At 39.1% G+C, this 18,584-nt stretch overlaps 1 protein-coding gene across 1 annotated transcript in view; it reads left to right on the forward strand.

Moving 5' to 3' along the window:
* Positions 1–18,584, forward strand: part of LOC107704169 (zinc finger SWIM domain-containing protein 6) — an 85,592-nt gene that overhangs the window by 63,503 nt on the left and 3,505 nt on the right. The window contains exons 5-13 of the mRNA XM_016507044.1: positions 2,841–3,020; positions 4,451–4,627; positions 4,894–5,040; positions 6,121–6,270; positions 9,528–9,794; positions 13,384–13,519; positions 17,050–17,207; positions 18,093–18,256; positions 18,352–18,433. Of these exons, the coding sequence (XP_016362530.1) occupies positions 2,841–3,020; positions 4,451–4,627; positions 4,894–5,040; positions 6,121–6,270; positions 9,528–9,794; positions 13,384–13,519; positions 17,050–17,207; positions 18,093–18,256; positions 18,352–18,433 (1,461 nt within the window). The remainder of the gene's footprint in view (positions 1–2,840; positions 3,021–4,450; positions 4,628–4,893; positions 5,041–6,120; positions 6,271–9,527; positions 9,795–13,383; positions 13,520–17,049; positions 17,208–18,092; positions 18,257–18,351; positions 18,434–18,584) is intronic.

Here is an 18,584-nt window from a genome sequence, read left to right on the forward strand (position 1 = left end):
AATGTGTTTTTTTAACCTTAAAGCATGTCAACATATTCTGTTACACCAAATACAAAAATAATGTTCTTTTTAGCAAACATCATATGACCCCTTTAAAGTCTCGTCTCTATTAATGAGCTGACAGGTTGAATCGGGAGTGTTAGATTAGTGAGACAGTGCTGGGCTGCTCCAGGACAGTTTTGAAAACCATTTCAGAAACATGTTCTTAAATGTGACTCATATAAAATATATTACATGCATGCACAGTTTTAAGGCAGCTTTAATCGCCTTTTTGGTAACTTCATTACTTGTCTGACCACGACATTGAATGCACGTAGTTTATTTCGCGCTTTGATATGAAAGGATAGGCTACAGCGTGCGCCGGCACCTTTGTGCGTGCAATTGAAGAGTACCGTTTCTGCACTCGCTTGACTCGCGCCTGACGCTGGAGTGAAGTGGAGCGCGTGTCTGAAACGTCAGTCGCAGAAATCGTTCTGCGACTGAATAAATGCACTTCTTGTCAAGAGAAAAAGTGACAGAAGCAGCAGTTTTGAGTGGGGTGGCCAACCCTAGCCCCCCGCCCCTGCGTTAAAAATTTTTAACGCGTTAAACTTTTTTATTTTGACACCACTAATTATATTATTTAATATTTTTAATATACTTTGATGAATATTATTATATTTGCACCCTGACTCCTGTCTCCAATCTTCTCCTGTCATAGAGACATTAACGTCTCTGAGATTTGCATTTTTCAGATACGCCGCTGCGTCCTGTTTGCATGCTCTGTGGTGCATGTTTCCTCATCACTTCCACGTCTGTTGTCCTTCATGCCCAAACAAAGAGCCGAGACTCGGTCCCATCCCCCCACGAGCCTCCCGTGCTCCTCCAGATTTCATCACAACTGCTTTCCTTCTCTCTCTCCTCCTTTGTCTTCCCCTCTTTTCTCTCACCGCTATCTAATTCCTCTTCTGCCATCATACATTTGTCTCTCCTGCTCGCTTCATTTCTCCCCCGTCTCGTTGTTTTCTCCTTCGCCCCTCCTCCATCTCTGGTTCTCGTTCTCTCAGCTGGCTCTTGCAGGTATTCTCAGTATGTCATTGTGGAGCACTCTGGGAGTGATTTAACCATCATACACAATCCGTTTGGCACGGCACTCGTGTCAGGCTCCATACATCACTGCCTAATGCATCCAATGGGATGAATTAGAGGCGAAATGAACCTCATGGGTTGCGGCTGCTCGTCGGTGACGTTCTGCGGCTTTGTCCTGTGAGGGACGTACACATATTGATCCGGAGCTTTATGCTCAACTTCTTTGTACCTTTGGCTTGAAAGAGGCCTGTATTTCTGGATGGATGTCATCTAACTTATTTTTTATTATTTTTTTTAAATCAGGGATTGTGAGCATTTGGTGTATTTATAGAGTAGAAACTCCACTGGCTGCCATCATTTTTGATCAACCAACATATCAACTGGACTATTCATCATCAGATTACTGCAGTAAACAGAAGTGCTGTTCTCATTGTATCAAGATCGGCAGCGGCCATTTGCACAGATATTGTGCTATTATAGACTGATTTTTGGCCAATTTTTTTAGATTATCGACCAATAATCGTGCCAGCTTGCCCAATTAGAAGTGGTTTTCCTCCTGTCAATTCCTAAATCCACTGAAAGGCTGGTCAACGGATGAGAAAAATATTATTATTACAATTTAAATTATGTATATATACTGTATATATATATAGTAGTTAGTAATGTAATCCATGTAATCCTTTACATTACACATTTCAGGTAATATAATCAGACTAAATTTTTATTACTTTTAGATTACTTTTGACCTAAATAGTTTTTTTTACATTGATTTAAATAGGATAATCTTGTACCATATTGATATAAAAATATAAAGAGAAAGAAAACATATTTCAATGATTGTTATTACCAACATGAAGTGCATCAAACATTACATTACTTCAATGTTTCCCAAACTGGACTTCATGAAGAAACTGCAGGGGGGTTGTGAGTTTAATGAAAAGTTAATGATTAATTGAATCATAAAAATGTCAAATGAAAATAAATCTTTTTAAAATTACAACAATCAAAATAAAACACTTAATAAAAACATTAAATATTATGTTGAGTCATCTGCATGTGAATATGTAATCATGTAATCAATAAAAAAACTGTAGTCTGATTATGAGTATTTTGCAGCGTAATGTAATCTAGTTACATTTTCCAGATTACGATCATGTAATCCAGATTACATGTAATCATACACATAGATAGATAGATAGATAGATAGATAGATAGATATCAGTTTTGTGTATGAAGTTGTCATCATTAAATTGCATTGTAAAATTGCGAATCCAAAATTTGCAGATCCAAATTCTGTTTCTTCATTTTCAATTAGCATAGAGCAGAAAGTTACGTCCCATTCCCAACAATGCGTATGTCAACAGTGTATACACAGGATGTGAAAAAAATCTCAAAATCATATCTGGTTCTTCATCCAATCAAAAGAATTGCATTCAGTTCCTTGTCAACTTCAGTAAGCATGAGCAAAAATATATGATGCTGATTCTGAGAAATTGCTGTCATTAGTGACATATGATTACCATCAAGTTTAAAGTGGGGCATAAAAGACATAATTGGACGAGCTCTTGGAGGTTGTCTGTGTTAAAGGTAGCAGTCAGCTGACCTATTTATCTGTTTGTCTGTCAGATGTAATGAAGCTCTCTGTCTGTTGGTACCATATGAACCTCCCAGGCCGATTCGGAGCTTCTTTGGTGCCTACATCATCTATTTCTTAAGAAACCGCCAAGCATCCCTCCATATTTCTTTGTGTTGACGCTCCCTGTCTTTCCCAGGTGCCTTGTGGATGTGTATCGTGCTGAACCCCCACTGTAAGCTGGAACAGAAGGCCGCTTGGCTCAGGCAGCTCAAGAAGTGGAACAGTGTGGACGTGTGTCCCTTGGAGGACGGTAACCACGGCAACGAGCTGCCCAATTTAACCAATGCCTTGCCTCAGGGTGCACACGGCAACCAAGGTAAGCGCGCGTGTGTGAGTGTCATGGTGGTGGGGGCAGAAACGGGGTGTTTTAATCAACCGTGTCTCCGTGCGCCCCTTTTATTAGGCTTTGTGTGACTAATGGAATGCCCCTAATAACTGCGGTTCAGTACTTCCTCCATGGCTTTTGTCCTTGCTGTGCTAATCATAACTCTGGGCGAAAGCGAGGGTTGGGGCGGGGGGGAAATAGCTCTATTGAAACTTTTCGATTAGTCAGGTCTTTTATACCGAGGCGACAACGTCTGCAGAGGTTTTATTATGTGTTTTGTTATAAATATTCATGCTCCAGACAGGTAATTGCAAAGAAATTACTTCCCCTTTTCCTAAGGCATGGGTATTTTGGGTATGAATGGGCTCTAGACTGGTTGGCACAGAGGTTGTATAGATTTAATTAGAGTTTTTTTTGTCTGGGATGCACTAAGGCTGGGTGATATAGCAAATTTTTATGATATATTGTATGTTTTTGTTGACAATAAAACAATGAATCGATGAATTAATCAATCCAGTGTGCTTTATGTGCTGTTTAAATGTTATTAGACTGTTTGGGGTCAGTAATATTTGTATTTATTGTTGAAAGAATTTTATATCTTTATTCAGCAAGGATGCGTTAAATTGATCAAAAGTGACAGTGAATGCATTTATGATGTTTCTATTTCAAATAAATGCTGTTATTTTGAACTTTCTATTCATCACAGAATACTGAAAAAATGTATAACAGTTTCCACAAAAATATGAAACAGCACAACTGTTTCCAATATTGATAATAATCTTGATAAAAATAATCTTGAGCAGCAAATCAGCATATTAGAATGATTTCTGAAGGATCATGTGACACTGAAGACTGGAGTAATAATGCTGAAAATTCAGCTTTGCATTGCAGGAATAAATTACATTTTACAATAAATTCAAATAGAAAGCAGTTATTTTAAATTGTAATAATATTTCAATGTTTTACTGTTTTAATTGTATTTTTTATCAAATAAATGCAGCCTTGGTGAGCAGAAGATACTGACCTCTGCATATAAGACCCCAAACTTTTCTGATTTAATGTCTGATTTAATTATTCATTTGTGTTATCACTCAAGAATATTTATGGGAATCTCTGCGTGGCATTGTTTACTTTGTTTGTGCATATTGAATATTGTCAAAAGGCTTGATATAATAATAATTATAGCTATATCACCCAGCCCAAGTAAAGCCACATTGCAGCGGTCATGTCGGTATCTGCACCACCTGTGAATGACAGTTCAGCTCGCTGCACTAATCTACGGACTTATTTCCGAAGGTTTTACTGTTTGCCCCTGACTGACAGGCCCCCGGGGGCCTTGCTCTCAGAGCTAGCATTGAGAATGACAGAGCAATTTCCTTTCCGTTTTCCCTGTCTCTCCTCCTCCTCTTCTTCATCCTCAGATTTGGGCACCCGGCCCCATCGGACGGTTTTCACACGAGCCATCGAGGCATGCGATCTCCACTGGCAAGACAGCCACTTACAGCACATTATCAACGACGACCTCTACACCAACTACTGTTACCATGACAACACTGAAAATTCGCTCTTTGACTCTCGCGGCTGGCCCCTGTGGCACGGTGAGCGGCTCGACCGGAAAAAGACATTTGCTTGACTTGCCTCTTTGTGTTATGCACACTATAGCATTAAGGAAAAAAGCACAGCAATGTTTAAGAAAAAAAAGCAATGAATAGCAGCTTTATAGGGAGCTAGAACAAGAGTTTCTAACAAAATGAAAGGCATTATTATTTTCTGTCTCGCTAGCCTTTTTGCGTGTGGGTGAATATGTTTCTATTGTGTCCGTCTGAGGTTTATTAAAGGATTTTTTGGGGGGTTTCTATCACAGAACACGTCCCTACGGCTTGCGCCAGGGTAGATGCACTGAGATCTCACGGTTACCCACGGGAAGCACTGCGATTGGCCATCGCCATCGTCAACACCCTGCGCCGGCAGCAGCAGAAACAGCTGGAGATCTTCCGAAACCACAAGAAAGGTGAGTTCAAAACTCAAATGGGCTGTATTGCTGGTCGAATTGGTTTCTTGCTGCTAAAAATGAACGTTTGGTAGGGGAAAGCATTTGATTATAAGTTGCAGCAGTGCATGATCTTTACATTAGCGCCAATGGTGGCACGCCTTTCCATACATCGTTTATTAATATGGTTGTATGTGGCAGGAGACAAATCAAATAGAATGATGTAATCCCTCCATATTTATGATGTAATCCCTCAGATGCACTAACATGAACTTTCCAACATTCACCAATGGTCTCTACGATCAACTTACCTTGCAATGCTTTTGGGAAACTCACCCATGTCTGAGTTTTTTTATTTGCATAATATTTAAAAGATTTTAAACCGTTTTTTAGATTGGATATACCCTCATTGCATTGCTAACAGCCACTCATGTTGCCAGAAATCATCCATTTTTATTGACTACAATGATTTACAGGTGTGTTGTATACATGTGATATAAATCTGACATGTTCTCTCAGTAATTTCCTGTCCTTTTTCTGTTATCTGTATCATTAACATTGCCAAAAAGGCCAAAAAATGGTAGCATTGTTACCCAATTATCTTTTCAGTGCTGTGTTCCTGTGCTCGGTGTTTCAGTATCTAATGGCCAGGTAACGGTTTCATGCAGCAATGCTCTTCACTAGAGCTGAATGTCCACTCATGCCCAGCAGGGCTCAGGTCAATTGCATTTAAATGCAAATGACTGCTTGTTGTGGTGAACGTGCCCACGCATAATTCATATTATTCAAATGAGGCAGCTCTATGGCCCGGTTCTGGGCTTTATGTAAAACACCAGTGCAGTGATTTCCACAAGAGACAGATGCTATAGGAAATCACAGTCTCCCATTGTTTGCCTCACAAAGTCAGACTTTCTTTATTTAATTAAATATTTATAATTTCTCTCGATTCATCTTGGATGAAAGTTCTTCGCAATGCATTCTGGGGTTCATGTGAAACACATGACTCAAGAATACTAGAAAACCAGAGTACGACTCAAATTAATAATGACTCACCCTTTTTTACCATCCAAAACAAACAATTTTATCTTTATCTCCATCTAGATCTGCTTCATAAAGGTGTGACGTCCATCACCAATCTAGAGGGATGGGTGGGCCACCCTTTGGACCCCATTGGAACGCTCTTCAGCACGCTGATGGAAACGGGCCGTGGGGATGAAGACAGTTTGCAGGGAGGGTTCCTAGATTTCTCAGGTACAGAGACGAGAGATGCCGCATCATGATTCATGTTATTTACAGAGTGTTTTTACGAATTAGCTAAAACTGTCAAGTCCTATTAACACCCTGTTAAAGCGTCAGGCGTCTTAAGCATCCTCTGTAATATTTATAGTTAAAACTGTTAATGTAATGCATCATATTTCATGTGCCATGTGCTCCACTTAGGAAAAGCCCGTCTGTAAATCATACATCGTTTTTGCTTTGTTATCGACGACATCCATTTGCAACAAGAGTTTTCAGCGTTTTACACCACTGTAGTAGGACCGATCAACCCTCTCTCAAATTAACCTCACGTATGCTACTACTTTAGACTCTGATTAAAAAGATATGGTATATATTAAGAGTAAAGCATGAGTCTCTTTTATCTGAGCCTAAAAGTCTATTCTTCCCTGCTGCATTTTTAATGCACTTTTAATTTTCATGTTTTCTGTTCCCATCTCTTATTCATGAGCTTTGATTGGAGAGATGACTGTATCACAATCAGAGAACACGGTGCTGCAATTAAACATTATTGTTGCCTTTGGCCTCATGCCCATTCTGATTGGCACCAGAAAGGGTCGGTGCGTTCACCCGTCTAGAGCAAGCCTACTCAAGATTGAGACCGTTGAGCCACTAGTCTAGTGTATGTGCAAAGTTCTATCCACAGTTGAACCCCTTAACAAACTTATACCGGATTAGGAGTCTTATGGTCCAAAAGGGATTTTGATGAGGATAGGATTTTGCATGATACCGGATATCTGTGGACTATGTAGGGGCTGTAACTTTGCCTGATGTATCCCAACGTAGCCCTCCTAACCTCCCAGCTTGCTGTCTAGGGCTTCCTTTAGATTCAGTTAGTCCAAGAGTAGACAAGGCTCTCCTTAAGCCAAAGCACTGGCTTTTATTTCTTTCTTGCTGTGGTTGGCTTTGAACTTTGAGTTTATTAGGGAAGGAGAAAGAAAAAGATTTGGTGGAGGGTGTGCAGAATAAAAGAAGGTGTGAAGCCTCGAGCTTCCCTCTTTGTGCTCCTTTTTGATTAGGACATTAAATCCTCCCGGAGCCAGCCACACGAGTCCAAAGAGGCATCATTAAAACATTATGATGCTTCTCATTATTAGCCTCAAATGAGTCACCAATGGTATTAATATGTAACCGAGGACATGGAGCTCTGGATTCACTTTGCTGTTAAAGGGATAGTTCACCCAAAAATGAAAATTCTGTCATTAATTACTCACCTTCATGTCATCTTACGTATACCCGTAAGACCTTCGTTTATCTTCGGAACCCAAATTAAGATATTTTTGATGAAATCCGAGAAAACAAAGCCTTGTTTCTAAGCAGAGGAATGCACACGCAAGCGTCGTGGTACTCTCTTGAATAGCGGCAGACACTGACAGGAAAGAGAAGAATTGTTGAATAAAGTCGTTATTTTTGTTTTCTTTGCGCACAAAAAGTATACTCGTCACTTCATAAAATTACGGTTGAACCACTGATGTTACATGGACTATTTTAACGATGTCCTTACTACGTTTCTGGGACTTGAACGTGGTAGTTCCCTTGCTGTCTATGGAAAGCAGAAAGCTCTCAGATTCCATCAAAAATATCTTAATTTGTGTTCTGAAGAAGATGGAAAGTCTTACGGGTTTGGAACGACATGAGGTGAGTTATTAATGACAGAATTTTCATTTTTGGGTGAACTATCCCTTTAAAATAATAATGACATGAACGATCAGAAATCCAGGGTATTTTGATGTTGTTTTTTTTATACATGGCCCGTTTGCTGTTTTTCAAGGTTTTAAGGGAGGGGTTTGCGCAAAAGTCCTTTTGTTTTAATCTAAGAATATCTTTAGGCCTTCATGCAAATTGCATCTAATTTTGGCCCTGTGTTTGCTTGGTGGAAAATCAGTTTTAGAAACCTCAGGGATAGCTCGTTAAGGCCAATTAAAAGCCTGGAATTAGTGCTGAGGGGTTGATGGTGCCCAGCCAATCAGATGGGTAGATTTGGTTCTTAGGTACAATTCCTTACAGTCAATCAAAAGATGAGGAATATGTTTGGATTTGGATCTGAGGGACCGACTCCCTAACACCAAATCCAGCTTTTTGATTGGCTGCAAAGAATTGGTTCCTCACAGCCAATAAAAAGACTGGACTTGGTGCTGAGGGATCAACCTCTCAGCCAGTTAAAGAAATTGGTGTAAGTAACTCACAGCTAATCAAAAGACTGGTTGAAGAGTCAGTCCTTAGCACCATATCCAGCCTTTTAATTGGCTGAGAGGTCATTCCCTTGGCACTAAAAACAGCATTTTGATTGGCTGAATGGCCAATCCTCAGCGCAAAATCCAGCCTTTTCAATCGACTCCTGTGCAACCAATTAAAAAGCTGTATTTGGTCCTTAGGGATTGACCTCTTAGCAAATTAAAAGGTTGAATTTGGTGTTAATCAAAAGGCTCGATTTGGTCCTGAGAGACTGCCTCAGCACCAAATCCAGCTTTTTAATTGCATGCAAAGGTTCTATTCCTCACACCCAGTAAGATGATTGGATTTGGTTCCGAAGGATCGACTTCTCAGCCAATTATAAGGCTGGATTTGGTGCTAAGGATAAGTTTCTCAAAGCCAATCGAAAGACTGGTTGAGGCATCAATCTTTAGTACCATATTCGGCCTTTTAATTGGCTGAGATGTTGATCCCTCTGCACTAAATGCTGCCTTTTGATTGGTTAAGGGGCTAATCCTCGGCACAAAAACCAGCCTTTCCAATCGACTCCAGTGCAGCCAATTAAAAAGCTGGATTTGATGCCGAGTTGGTAGGAAGGCTTGCGAGGCTCAGAGCTGCATGTCGGAGTTGGCGTTCATGTAGCTGGAGATCAGTGAAGAGTGAAGTGCAGGGGCTCAGCCTGTCTGTCTCGCTCTCTCCTGGTTTCTAAATACAGCCTGGGCCTCGTCATATCCAGTAGCATTTCGCACCATCTCACAGATATGAATGTGATGCATGGACCATCCGATGCATTTGCGAGTCCAGGGTACAGTGTATTACCTCAGTCACTGAGGAGCCTAATTGAGCATGCCTTGCCTTATGCCCTATCAGGCTGAGCTGCTTCATTAGACCAGGCAGAGTTCCTCTCTGGTGCCGTATTATACGACAAGACCTGTCTTAAGAACCAGTGCCTGGGAGGAAGGTCTCACTACGGTGGTTAACTCTGGAGGTGTCACCACCTCCCGGTTTCTTACGCTCTTTCTGTTTCTCGCCCTCTGCAGCCAGCACAATGAGCTCGAGCAAGCACAGCGAGCTGCACTTGTTTCCATCCACGCGCCGCTTCCTGGAGGAGGGTGAGTCATATCTGGCCCTGGCGGTGGAAACGGCCCTGATGGGACTGGGTCAGCAGAGAATCATGCCCGATGGACTGTACACCCAAGAGAAGGTGTGCCGCAACGAGGAGCACCTGATCGCCAAGCTGCAGGAAGTTGACCTGGACGATACCCTGGTCAAGATCTTCCGCAAGCAAGCCGTCTTCCTGTTAGAGGGTAAGTCTTGACGATTTCGCACATTTACAGTGCGAGAGAATGACAGCAATGCTGTTTGTTTTTCATTAACTGAGGCTGAAAGCAAGAGCCTGGGGAAGCAATTTGGACATAGCTAACAATTCTGGAATGGGTGCATCTGATTTCCTCATGCGTCAGCTTAATATCTAGCCAAATAGTTTCTGAAGCATGTCTTTAAATATCTGCTCTAGAATAGCACGTACTGTATACCAAGGGTGTCCAATTCTGCTCTCGGAGGGCTGCCTTCTTGCATAGTTTAGCTACAACCTGCTTCAACACACTTGACTGAAAATTTCTAGTAATCTTGAAGACCTTGATTAGCTGATTCAGTTGTTGTTGTAGAAGGTGTTGCTCTGGACGTGGTACTGTATATGCATGAAAAATACATAGTAAAATCTAGGGATAAGACTAGGGATCTAGACATAAAGTTCGCATGTTGCTAAGCTAATCTATCTAGGGATCACAACATCATGGATGACTTCCCTGCAAAATTCGCCACCATGATGTTGAAGTTAGCTTAGCAACATTCCCAGTATTTGCTAATCCATTTCTAATGTTTCTGAATAATTTCTAGGGCATTGGTCGGGTGTTCTGGGTGGATGCTGGTCAGATGCGAAGGTAGGGCCTTGTTAGATGGTTTCTTACTTTGCAAGGCCCTAGTACCACTAAGAATACCTTAGCAACTGACTCTTAACCACCTAGAACTGCCTAGCAATGTCGTAGAAACCATTCAGAACCTTAAGCAATGGATTAGCTGGCAAAGTTGTGAAGTTAACTTCAACATCATGATGGCATGTTTTGCAGGGGCAAGAACCATTCTTGTTTTCTTCAGAAAACCTAGTTGTTTTCCTCTTTTAACAAAGTTTCAGACTCCGTTTCATTTCCCTCAGAGCAGTGTTCAAGCATGTCTAAAGGCGCTCAGTGGTGGACGAGGCTGTTTGTTTCACTCGCGGCTGGTGTTGGGAGTAAAACGAAACGGTCTTTGCCTCTGAATGCCACTGGGTTGTTTTGAAAGAATGAAGAGAAACCGATAAAGTGACCCCGCTGTGTGGATTCCTCCACCCAGCATATGCCAAGAGCATGACGGGGGCCCAATAAACAGGAAGGCATGCATTCTATTGGCTACAGGGTTTGGGGGAGTTCTGGCCAAATGTGAAAATCCATCAAAACAAGAGCGTTCTCACAATGAGAGGCATCCAGAGCACGTCACCCCCTTCCAGCACACGCTGTAATAGAGTTAGCATGCTCAGCTGTTGTGTGTGAGTGTGTGTGTTTTCAGTTAGTATCTTCAGCAAGACGTGACTGTAGCTCTGTTCCAAGCCCTAGTGAGCTGCCTTGCTGTCAACTGGCTACATAAGCAGATACTTACTAAGGTTCAGTTGAACAGTTTGACCAAACACTGTATTCTATATGGGAAGATGTTCAACGTGCAAAATGGCGGAATATGTCCTGCATTTTATTTATTTTTTTCCTCAAAGCTTGTCCAAAGGCATTCTGGGAATGCATTTGCTGTGAAGTATACATGCAGTGCTGTGGTTATAATTTAACCAAAACAAGGGATGTTATGAGGCAGCATGATCATGCCCCGCAAAAAAGGCAATCCCAGAATACTTTGCAACAATCTCTGTGGAGATCATGAATCCTTGATGGCTAATTATTCGAGATAAATACATTCATATTTAGTTATACTAATATATATATAATTTTATGAAACGTTTGTGTGTAATGTATTTTTATTCTTACAGTTAGCTTAGCAATATGCTAACTAGTCAATTTTCATGAGCTTCACATGAGGAGCGCTATTTGTGAGTTTCTGTCTATTTAGAGCATCACATTTGAGGTTTTATTTTGGTTAAGATGCTGCCTAGGTAGCTGTCTATGTAGGGAGCACGTATGCCTCTTATGAATGTTTATTTTGGGTAGTTTGTCGGTGTCTGTTTGTATGTCCAGTGCCATGTGTAATTGTGAAGTGGCTTGTGGTCGCTGCCCTCTCAGTCGAAAATAATCTAATGACAGGGAAAGCTAAGCTCTCACATATGGCTTCTAGCATTGCAGTTTATATTGTAGGCAAGTGTGAAAAGGCCTGCATGCTTGAAAGTGAGCGTGTGGTTTTCATCTGGTTTGAGGATGAGGAGGGGGAGGGTCTGTAAAACGATCTGTGAGCAGATTACCCACAATGCAGCACTCGCCCCAGAAACACCACGGCCTGCTTTTTGTGCATTTCACCTGGAAATGGATAACGTTACTTGTCGCTTTTCAGAGAAGATGTTATCCGTGTTCACTCTTGACCTACAGTATGACCAAACTATGATGCTGGAAAGAAACCAATGGTGATATGCTTACAATACCATAGTGGTATTTGAAGTAGAATGCAAATACCTTTAAAGTTATGGTAGCACCAGTACTTTGTGGTTTTGATGTGTCATGCAGAAGGGTATCTTGGGTGTGTGTGCATCACTTGGTTTTGTGGTGAAACATGAACCCCCAAAGGCGTTTCTTTCTTACATACACACTCTTACACGCTGTTTGTACCTACAAATCTGTGCATTTCTAACCACATCTCACACCTTCAGGAGGGCATGTGCTGTATCTTCTTAAGTTCTACAACAGTTTTATTCAAGTCATTGTTCACACTTTTGCATTTTCAGACTTGCTGTTAATATTGGTGATGGAAATAACTAATGAAATGTAAGAAATTGCTTTCTCTAGGTTTCATCTACATCTTATGTGTCTGTATGTGCTGTTTTAAACATTTCACAGAAGTTTTACACCTTAATAAATTGAGTAGTGCATATGAATGAAAATTAATAACTGTGTTCATTTAAATCAGTTTCACAAACTGATGAGTTGATGCAAAGCTAATATTTAATTACATTTATAAAAGTGTCAACTTAAAATAAATCTGTAGTTTTAAATCATGAGAAAAAAAAATGTTAACTTTTATGTCATATGACCATTAACCTACATTGAAGAACCATAAAAATGTGAATGTGTTAAATTTGTCATATTAACTTAAATCTGCAAATCCTACCATTAAATAATAGAAAAATAATGCAATGCAAATTTATACTGAAATTTGAAATGCAATGGTTTATTGAGCCTTTACCCAACATCTAAAACATCTGTAATTTATCATATTTGATAATCAGAATTTTATGGCTCATACAGTGTGATATCGTGAAAAATTGGAGCTTAAAGGGAAAAAAAACGACCTCAGTTTTATTCAAAGGCCCAAGCTGAGCAAAAGTGTGCAATTTGGTGCAGTTGTTAAAGGCCTTTTACTTGTTAAAAAACTAAGAGTAGTTCTAGTAGATTGTGTACAGCAGGTTTGATCATGTTGATCATTTAGAGGCTTGCGTTTTAAATATGTATATATAAATATATACATATGTATATATGCATATTAAATATGTAGTATAGTAGGTTTTATAGGGTTAAAATATCAGGGGGGACTTAAAGTAAATATAAAAATTGGCTGACAAAAAAGTTTAGGAATCCCTGATTTATATGGTAACTGCGATTGTTCCTGGATGTTTTTGTGTATCTGAACGGGTGTGTTTTTCTCTTGCAGGTGGGCCCTACAGTGGTTTGGGAGAGCTCATCTATAGAGAGAGCGTTCCGATGCACACGTTTGCCAAGTATCTCTTCACATGCCTCCTACCTCACGATGCTGAACTGGCGTACAAAATTGCACTGAGAGCAATGCGGTGAGTTTCCACAGGCCGCACGGGCGACACTCTGCTCCCAAAACCGTCACGTCCACCTACAGTAAAGAACACGCCCACGGCTGTGGCTTAGTTTCCCCTCGCATCTATTGTTTTTACCGTCTTTACTCACTCTGAGAAGGCACGGTTAAGTCTTCGCTGATTCTCAGATGTGTGTGTGTTGGGCGTGAGGTTATCTGGGGCTCCGTTTAATCAAAAGGCGCTTTTTGCTTGGAAAACTGCTAAATAATTCATGGCCACTGAAAATGAGTTTTTGAAAAAGTGTGAATAATAAATATGTGTCGTTGAGTCTAATTTGGGCTGCAGAGGTAACGCAGAGCGCTCTTTTCACCCCACACACCCCCTCGACTCCCTGTGTGCGTTTGTGGCCGTTTGTGTACGTGCGCCTGTTACAAACCCTGTGTGTGTGTTAGCGTCAATTTTACATTATCAGCAGCAGTTATTCATGCGCCTTTACAAAACCTGTTTAATACATATTTTGAATATTTAAATGAAGTCTTTGTCAGCATATACACACGCATACACAACACATTCATGAAACACAAGCAGAATGAAAATTGTTCAACTATTCTTGCATAAATTGACATTCGTTTCAAAGCAACAATTTATGCTTAGCTTTACAAATTATTAACACCAAAATCAGTTCTGCTTGTTCTTATGTAAATTTTCGCAATTACTTAATTACTTAATTTGTAAAAATTGGAATCTTGCCAAAATTAATGTTTGTTTCAAAGCAACAATATACGTTTGGTTTTACGAAATAAGAAGCAAAATTTATTTTCTTGTAGTAATTCATTAAATTAAGCATAAATTGTAACTTTGAAACAGCTAATATGTACATTTACGCAATTTTTTTTACCAAAACTTTACACACAAATATGTACATTTACATAAATTATGTTCTGCTTGTTCTAATGTAAATTGTCACGTTCACGTATGTATGTTTCCATCCAATTCGCTAATTTAATATATGCGCAAAATTGGATTCTTATGTAAATTGCTATATTCGTTTCAAAGCAACAATGTGTTTCGTTTTACGAATTAACACAGAAATCACTTCTGCTTGTTCTTATATAAATTGTTGCATTCACCCAAGTATAGATGTTTCCATCCAAGTTGCAAATTTAATATATGCGCACAATTGGAATCTTGTGTAAATTGGTATTTTTATTTCAAAGAAACAATTTACGATTTGTTTTATGAATTATTAACACTGAAATCAGTTCTGCTTGTTCTTATGTAAATTTTCACATTCACTTCCATATGTATGTTTCCATTCAAGATGCAAATTTAATATATGCGCAAAATTGGAGACACCCGTTTCAAAGCAACAATATGTTTAGTTTTACGAATCAACACAGAAATCAGTTCTGCTTGTTCTTATATACGTAAATATAGATGTTTATATCATAGATGTAAACATTTATGCAAGAATGATTCTATGAATGATTTACAATGAAATTTGTGTGAGTGCCGATGTGCAACAGAAATTAATAAACTGTGTCCTAAATAGGTGTGATGCAATAATTTGTCCGTCCACACTGAAAGTGAAAATGTTGCGCAACGCGATCACAGCCAGTCTGACCGTATTTGATGTTTAAATGCAGTTAAGCACAGTGGACTCGTGAGATTTCGCTGTGACCATCAGTGTTATCTTTGATTGTATGTTGCTTTATGGCTGGTTCTGGCAAGATTTCCAACTTCAGGCTGGTCCAACAGATTTATATCGACATCTTGTCACGGATTTCCTCTCATATGTTTTATTAATTTTAGTTTTTTGACCAACCTACATACACACAAAAAAGTCCTGTTACCAAATCTGTCTGGTATTGTATTATATTTTGATTGGATTGTGTTTACCGGGGGATTTGCAGCTCAGGATACACGTATAAAGTCGATGGTATCAAACAAAAATCCACCTAAATTTAGCCAGCGCAGGAGCTTCGGGATCAGTATGGACTTTCTCTATAAAAAGACCGTGGCTTCCAAATAACTGCTCTCCATGGCATTGGCTCAGACGAGGGCTGATCTCCTCATAATACAATTCCCTTTGTTAGATGGCTTGGTAATTAGCTCCATGCCAGGACACGATGCTTGGACATATTTCCGCTGCACTGGAGGCGAAGGACGAAATCCTGCTCTGACATGAATATGCATGATGAGATAGATGATTTTTAGTAGCATATGATCGGAAAGCCAGGGTAGCCTCAGAAAACCATCAAAGATGCCCAACATGCAACTAACAGCCAGTTTACAAAGTCATATTTGACATCTGTGTATAATGAGGATGTCCATTTTTGTAAGTGCACAGCAAAAATGCACTCCTATTTAGAGTATGGAAGATCTCTGATGATCATGTCATGATTAAAACGTGGTCGAATCCAGTCGGATGCGCCTGTTGGCCTCGTTGTAGTATTTCAGAAGCGCAGTAAGTGTCCAGACAAACAGGATGGTCAGTAATGGAGTGTGTGTAAAGGCCGCGGGACGCCTCCAGGCTCATGTTAGTTGGCTAAAACAATACAGCAAAACCTCTGTTTGAGAACGACACACTGTTCTTTCCCAGAGGAAACTACTGCTGTGGTTCTAGAGCAGGTGAAATATTCAATATTGTCCCATGGTACCGCAATTTATTATTTACATTTATAAATCAGTCCTTTTAATAACATTTAAAGTTTTTTTTTTTTAATAACCTGATATATATAGTAATGATAAAGTGAAATTCTATCTATGACATCAGTGTTAGATAATGAATGCATTAATATAATTTTTATTAATGTAACATTAATGAAATATATGTATTTATTATTATTAATATATATCTATTAATAGTAAAATATATATATATATATTTAAATATAGAATTTATTATAGAATTTAGCCTACTGAATATAATACTATATATTATCAAATTATATGTGTGTGTAATAGAAATTAAATATAGAATATTTATGATTGATTTATTTTTGCAGAGTACATTGAATAAAATTTAATATATATAATAAATAAACATCATATATATATATATAGTACATTTATAGTGTATTGAGTAATATTAAGTTATATATATATAATTATTAAATTATATATTATCAAATTATATATATATAAATAAAATACTAATTAAATATAGAATTATAGAATGAAAAAAAAATATATATATATTGTATATATATTGTATATTGTCCACATGTAATGATTAATTTAAACTGATTCACAAATATTTTAATGAATCTATACCTGAGATTCATTTATTTATTTCTTTTCTTGTACGGTCTGTGATTACAGCAGACCACTCATAGTAAATAAATGGGAGAAATCATGGTTGTCGGAATGGAAATCCCGTCTTTCGTGCACATTAGTTGGAAAAACCTGAAAAATACAGTTTTAGGCTAAATATGCAACATTTACTTATACCACTGTTGTGTTTTATTGATGATTGACTGTACTCCTCCACAGGTTATGGTTTGGAAAATATCTGTATGTTGATCTGTATGTCTTTTTTTTGTTTGCAGGTTACCAGTGTTGGAATCCATGGCTCCTTCGGGCGACATGTCCCGGCCTCACCATATAGTATCAGTCGTCCCCAATCGTTACCCGCGATGGTTCACCCTCAGCCACATCGAGTCCCAGCAGTGCGAGCTGGCCTCCACCATGCTCACTGCAGCCAAAGGTTAGACCGTCGCATTGGCCAGCACGTCCATCACTCATGGGCAGGCTGCTATTACTGTGACAACAGCGCTGTTTGCTTAATGGCAGGCCTGACATCAATGGAAAGCTTATTTGTTCAGCTTTCAGATAACAAAATGAGTTTTAAGATCAATTATAAATGAAAAGTTGTCCTTTTATGATTGCTTGGACAAAATGCTGCATATTTCTTTGTGTGTAGATTGAAATTTTAAAACAAACCCCAAATCAAATAAATAATACAAATAAAAGAAATCTCTTCATATAAACAAACTAAGGCTTTGTCTGTGCTCTTTCCATTCAAAATTAGAGGCAACCACTGCACTTTATTCATGATCCAAACAAAGATGCTGAATACAATTTTTAAAAAAAGGCAAGAAATTTTTAATCTAAATTACATTGTATAATTTAAAAATTTGAAGCTAAAACAGAATGGTCTGACTTAAGCTTTGTGAAACCATATTACATAAAACATCTGCACAAAACAAAAACAGCAGACGGGCTGAATGAGAACACAAATTCACTCTCTGACAGCAGGTGGCGTTTAGGGAACAGCAGCAATATAGCATTTCCTTGGTTACCGCTGTAAACAAAGCAGCACTGCACTAATAACACTCAAATGGATTATACAGAGGCAAAATGACAATGCCATCTAAACACACACACACACATTCATATGTAATAAATATATACATCATTTATATATTTCATATATGTCTGTGTGTGTGTGTGTAACTTTTTGTTCGGTGCATAATTTGCATACTTCCGTGTGTTTTATTTCATAGTTTTGATGGCTTTACTGTGTGGAAACCATTCATACAGAACATTCTTATGTCTTAACATGCGTTATTTTTTTCGGTGTTGTTTGTAGGTGATGCTCGAAGGTTAGAGACAGTATTAGAGACCATACAGAAGAACATTCACTCCTCCTCTCATATCTTCAAACTGGCGCAGGATGCCTTTAAGATAGCGACGCTCATGGACAGTCTGCCGGACATCACTCTGCTGAAGGTCTCCCTGGAGCTGGGTCTTCAGGTATCCATCCACCTCTTCATCCATCAGCACACTGTGATCTCCACTTTACCTGTTTTTGCCCATTTCCTTGCGTTTTCTTTTCTAATAAATCGCAGGTAATGCGTATGACGCTTTCAACACTGAACTGGCGGCGGCGAGAGATGGTACGATGGCTAGTCACATGTGCCACAGAAGTTGGTAAGTTTCACTGTTACCAGATTTTGTCCAGTTACAAAAAAGCAATTAGGCAATCAAGGCTGTTACAGTGATTTTACCATGGTATGGTAGCGAAACTGGGTTGAATAACCGAATAATCAGCCATGAGGGACTTGTTGCTTATATAAAATTG

The sequence above is a fragment of the Sinocyclocheilus anshuiensis genome, unplaced genomic scaffold (assembly GCF_001515605.1).
Source record: "Sinocyclocheilus anshuiensis isolate Anshui unplaced genomic scaffold, SAMN03320099.WGS_v1.1 scaffold690, whole genome shotgun sequence".
Lineage (NCBI taxonomy): Eukaryota > Metazoa > Chordata > Actinopteri > Cypriniformes > Cyprinidae > Sinocyclocheilus > Sinocyclocheilus anshuiensis.